The 6,000-nt window shown below is 46.6% G+C and overlaps 1 protein-coding gene across 1 annotated transcript; it reads left to right on the forward strand.

The window, feature by feature from the left end:
* Positions 1-3,225: 3,225 nt before the first annotated feature.
* On the forward strand, positions 3,226-4,317 carry HCAR2 (hydroxycarboxylic acid receptor 2; the record flags this gene model as incomplete). Its single annotated transcript, XM_079717975.1, has 1 exon — positions 3,226-4,317. One exon carries the CDS (start codon positions 3,226-3,228, stop codon positions 4,315-4,317), a length of 1,092 nt encoding a protein of 363 aa, XP_079574101.1.
* Between the last annotated feature and the right edge of the window lie 1,683 nt (positions 4,318-6,000).

Below are 6,000 nucleotides of genomic sequence, written 5' to 3' on the forward strand. Positions count from 1 at the left end.
GCTGTTGAAGTGATTCACTGAAACAAGTTTCTGTACAACTCATGCACTAGTAAGAAAAAAAATAAATACACAAAAGAAGGACAGGAGCAAGACAAAACATGCCCACAGCACAATCGGAAGACAGGAAATTCCATAGCAGGGCCAGAATCCAGGGAGGCTGGGATTGACATTCTGTCTGAGTAGTTGTGGACCTGGATTTAGAATCCTAGGGTGTGAGAACTGGAAAGAAGCTGGAAGATGGTCTCATCCCCCACTTTATACATGAGGAAGCTCAGGGGTTAAGAGGTTTCACGGCTAATGATGGAGTGAGAAAAAGGCATCCAGGGCCTCCAATTTCTCTCTTTTTTTCAAACATAACAGTATCTATTGTTGTTCTTTCCTAATTTTATCCATGGTATTGGGTTTTTTTTGTTTGTTTTCATTTTTTAAGATTTTTTTGATGTGGACCATTTTTAAAGTCTTTATTGAATTTGTTATAATATCGCTTCTGTTTTATGTTTTGGTTTCTTGGCCGTGAGGCACATGGAATCTTAGCTCCCCGACCAGGGATGGAACCCGCACCCCCTGCATTGGAAGGCGAAGTCTTAACCGCTGGACTGCCAGGGAAGTCCCCTATGACTTTTTTTTTCTTTTTAAAAAGCAAATATTGGGCTTCTCTGGTGGTGCAGTGGTTAAGAATCCGCCTGCCAATGCAGGGGACACGGGTTCAAGCCCTGGTCCGGAAAGATCATACATGCCGCGGAGCAACGAAACCCGTGGGTCACAACTACTGAGCCTGCAAGCCACAACTATCGAAGCCCACGCGCCTAGAGCCTGTGCTCCGCAACAAGAGGAGCCACCGCAATAAGTCCACACACCGCAACGAAGAGTAGCCCCCACTCACTGCAACTAGAGAAAGCCCACGCCCAGCAACGAAGACCCAATGCAGCCAAAAAAAAAAAAAAAAAAAGGAAATATTATAAAATTGTAAAACTTAGAAAGGGAAGATCCCTTGCAAATTCCAGTTCCCCAAAATAACTATCGTGAATAGTCAGGTTTTCTGACTCTTAGTTAATAAAGGCACTTAGGGTTTACTTTAGGGTTACTTTATGAATGTCATTGACAAGTCCACATGCATCCAAGGAGGGAGCAGGATATTCACAGGCAGCAAGGATGGGAAGCAAATACTAGTCATTTCACTAGAGTCTAACTACAGCCACATAATGTGACCTCAATCCAGTACAGCCTTCTAGAAGGGGCAATAATATAATAAGAGGCAGTGTAGTGTAATGGTTAGGGACACAGGCCTTGAAGCCAGTGCCAGATTCAAATCTTATTAGCTGTGTAGCCTTGAATAGATGATCAACCTCTCTGAGCTTCCTCATTTTGAAATTGGAATCAGTAACAGTCCCTACCTCATGGACTGCAGTCAGGGGAAAACAAGATAATGTATTTCAGATAATGATGGGACTTCCCTGGCAGTCCAGTGGTTAAGACTCTGCACTTCCACTGCGGGGGGCACAGGTTCAATCCCTGGTGGGGGAACTAAGATCCTGAATGCCGAGCAGCACGGCCAAATAAAGAAATAAAAATAAAGCGCTGAGGGCTTCCCTGGTGGCGCAGTGGTTGAGAGTCTGCCTGCTGATGCAGGGGACACGGGTTCGTGCCCCCGTCCGGGAAGATCCCACATGCCGCGGAGCAGCTGGGCCCGTGAGCCATGGCCACTGAGCCTGTGCGTCCGGAGCCTGTGCTCCGCAACGGGAGAGGCCACAACAGTGAGAGGCCCGCGTACCGCAAAAAAAATAAAATAAAATAAAGAAATAAAGCGCTGAGCATGGCGTCTGGCACAAAGGAAGCTCTCCCTAACGGAGGTGCCAACACCATCTTCATCATCTTCTTCATCATTGTCTTCATCATCAAGTGCCACTGGCTCCTGTGTGATTAGATCATCGTGACTGCCGTTTCCTGGGAGGAGTCTACAAACCCCTATCGTGGAACCTGGGTGTGAAACTAAAGGAGCAGATGTCCTACTTCTCACTCAAAGTAGAAGCAACACAACTCAGAACCTCTTGCACGGCAAGAATTCATCAGACCAAAATACTACAGGGTGGAAATGTTCTGTAGTGTCACACCCAATTATACTGAAAAGCAAAGAAATGATGTGTGAAACGATGACCTGCTGCAAGGCAGAGGTCAAAGTCTTTTTACATTCTCTAAGTTCAATTTTCCAAAAATGGGGTCTTTTAAGACATCACGTGCATCCTGGGGGAGGTTGTGTGTGCGTGGGGACAGCTGGCACACCGCCGGTGTATATACGCTCTGTACTTTCCACGCAGTTTTGCTGGGAACCTAAAACTGCTCTAAAAAATAAAGCTTATTAATTTTAGTAAGTCACGTGCTCAACAATAAATTACTTACTTGAGCAAGAAGGCATCTCAAAATCTAACACAAACAAAGAAAAAAACTAACTTATTGTAACACACCACTGGCAATCCAACTGGGTTCAAGTTTTCAAGCATCTTATGAAATGGCATGCTGCTCTCAGAAAGCTTTTTTTTTCCCCTTAGCTGGGGATTAATTGCAGGGTTCTGGTGTAGAAAAGCAACCCATGTTTTACAAAGAAGATGGCGTGGAAACATCAAATGCAACACATCTGTCCTCATAAAATACTAGACAATTAATGTCCTCTCGGCCTTTCCAAAAAAAAACAAAACAAACCATGCACATGCTACTGTTTCTTAAAACATAAGCCTGTTAATATTTCATGCTAATTCTTCATGTTTCTGTTGAGCACAGTAAATTATTATTGCTGTTGTTGTTTTGTTTATTATGCAAGGCAACCACATGACAGTGAATTAATTCTCCCATGTTAAGTATTCAATATACAGGCACACAGCCTTCCACATTTCAATCTGCTTCAATTATGTCATGTCATAATTCACAATGACAGTCTGCTTGCCCACACGTATTCTTTACATTTAGAAAATGTTGTGGGTTCTTATATGCCCAGGGGATTTTTTTTGTTATTTGTTTATGCAAACAGCAGGTTGCATAAGAGCCTTGCTGGCTTTTTTTTTTTTTTTAAAGCGATTTCGTAGTTTCCTGGTAACCATTCAGTCATCTATTTCAACACCCTGACATGACATAAAGGCGAGTGCTGAACCACAAGTTCGCCACTCAGACCCACACCTTGTTCCCTGAGCGTTCGCTAGGTGAGGCTCTCCCTGAGACCAACGCGATTCACTCATGAACCCGTCCCACGCGCAGAATCATTTTCTGGAAATAGGCAAGAAGAACTGCTGTGTGTTCCGGGATGATTTCATTGCCAAGGTGCTGCCACCGGTGGTGGGGCTGGAGTTTGTGTTCGGGCTCCTGGGCAATGGCCTTGCCCTGTGGGTTTTCTGCTTCCACCTCAAGTCCTGGAAAGCCAGCCGGGTGTTTCTGTTCAACTTGGCTGTGGCTGACTTTCTCCTGATCATCTGCCTGCCTTTCCTGACCGACAACTATGTGAGGAAGTGGGACTGGAGGTTTGGGGAAATCCCCTGCCGGATGATGCTCTTCATGTTGGCCATGAACCGCCAGGGCAGCATCATCTTCCTCACGGTGGTGGCCGTGGACAGGTATTTCCGAGTGGTCCATCCCCATCACGCTCTGAACAAGATCTCCAATCGGACGGCGGCCCTCATCTCCTGCCTCTTGTGGGGCATCACTATCAGCCTGACGATGCACCTCCTGTACAAAAAGATGCTGATCAGGAGTCACAATTCGAATCTGTGCAGTAGCTTCAACATCTGCCACACTTTCCGCTGGCATGATGCCATGTTCCTCCTGGAGTTCTTCCTGCCCCTGGGCATCATCCTGTTCTGCTCGGCCAGGATCATCTGGAGCCTGCGGCAGCGGCAAATGAACAAGCATGCCAGGATCAAGAGGGCCACCAACTTCATCATGGTGGTGGCCATTGTCTTCATCATCTGCTTCCTGCCCAGTGTGGCCGCACGCATACGCATTTTCTGGCTCCTGCACACCACTGGTACGGAGAACTGTGACACCTATCGCTCGGTTGACCTGGCTTTTTATATCACCCTCAGCTTCACCTACATGAACAGCATGCTGGACCCTTTGGTGTATTACTTCTCCAGCCCATCTTTCCCCAACTTCTTCTCCACCTTGATCAACCGCTGCCTGCGGAGGAAGGTGCCGGATGAGTCTGAGAATAACCGCAGCACAAGTGTCGAGCTCACAGGGGATCTGAGTACTACCAAGAATGTTCCCGACACTTTAATGGCCAATCCCAGGGAGCCTCAGAGCCCCTCTTATCTGTCTCCAGCCTCTCCTTAAAATAACCAATCCAAGAAGGGAGATAATCATCAAGGACCAAGATCTCTGGAGAAGCAGTTGGGCTGGTACCCAGAGTAACATCGTGAGCCTTGGCCTGTGGTTTCCCAGAACTTCCAGATCCAGAGAATCAGATTTAGAGAATTGGTCTGGCAGCATAGGCTGCTTGGTTGCAGCTTGTCTCCACCGGGATCTTGGGGGAACAGAGGAAGAAGCTTCTAGGCGTCTGAAGCTTCTGTTCAATCTTGGACACTCGCAGAACTGAAGATGGCAAAACTGTTCACATTTCTGCTGCTGGAGAGTTGGAGCCACAGAGACGCCCACTGGCTCCTGTGACTCACTGGCTTCTTTCCTTCACCTGCCTGAGACTTGGATGGTTCTCAGCTCCTGGGGCGACGCCTAGCCTGTTTGTGGGCTCCCACTGGGATAAGGAAAGCTAAGTGATTGGAGGGGAATTATTGCTCCTGGAGGGAGCCCAGGCATCATGAAACAAGCCAGGAGGTCACCTGGGTTCCGTGGGACCAATCCATCTTTCAGCTACGCTTTAGCAGAAATGGACCAGACAGAAACTCATGAGCTCTGGTTAATATCTGAGTTTCCAGTGTTGGTAAGGAGGGGATTTGCCCCAGGAGGGACTGAGCAAAACAGTGTTACTAAGGGAAAGGAAATGGCATTTATGTTAGAACCTGCAAGGAATCCATTCCTCTCTTGTCTACACTAATTTGAAGGTTGAACTGTTAAAAAGACTTCAGGGAGAGAGCTGCTTGCCACCTCTGTTTGCTTTTATCACGAAAAGGGAAATGCTGCCCAATGGTTGGGGGGGGGGAAGCTTCCTCCTGGCTCATTTGCTTGTGTGTCTATATTTATAAGAAATCTACCACTTCAATAAACTTTGATATGAGACACACAGTCTGGTGTTGCATGTGTCTGGGTGATAGTTCACAGACATGGACTTCTTACTTAAGTGGAGAATTTTATATGTTGTTAACCCATAAAATTTTCAACCAAGTTGCCCTGGTAGAAAAATACCACATACTGTAAAGTAACAAAAGGACGTGGGGGCTTCTCTGGTGGTGCAGTGGTTAAGAATCCGCCTGCCAATGCAGGGGACACAGGTTCGAGCCCCGGTCCGGGAAGATCCCACATGCCGCGGAGCAACTAAGCCTGTGTGCCACAACTACTGAGCCTGTGCTCTAGAGCCCCCTGCTCCACAACAAGAGAAGCCACCGCAATGAGAAGCCTGCTCACCGCAACAAAGAGTATCCCCACTCGCTGCAACTAGAGAAAGCCCGAGTGCAGCAACGAAGACCCAATGCAGCCAAAAATAAAATAAATTAATTTTTTTAAAAAAAGAAAAGGATGTGGACTCTGACCTGCACCATGAGATAGTTAAGTAAAACTTACATATGCATTCGAACAAAGATGGGAGAGAGCTGGGAAAAGTAAAAACAATTTAATTCAGAAGGGTAGTACAGACAGGATTGCAAGAGCACTTTGTTTTATTTAGGGCTTGGTGAATATTGCTATGCGTATTTGTGTATTAAAAAAGGAATCCAGCCAGACTGGGGGAGGAGAGAACTTCCTGTGGAATGGTTTCAGTTCCCAATTCTGGGATGGAAAGGAGACGTACTGGTTTGAGACTGTGATTGGTCCAAGTTTCTGTTACGCTTTCACTTCCACTCGTTA

Source organism: Hyperoodon ampullatus (genome assembly GCF_949752795.1).
Source record: "Hyperoodon ampullatus genome assembly, chromosome: 13".
Lineage (NCBI taxonomy): Eukaryota > Metazoa > Chordata > Mammalia > Artiodactyla > Ziphiidae > Hyperoodon > Hyperoodon ampullatus.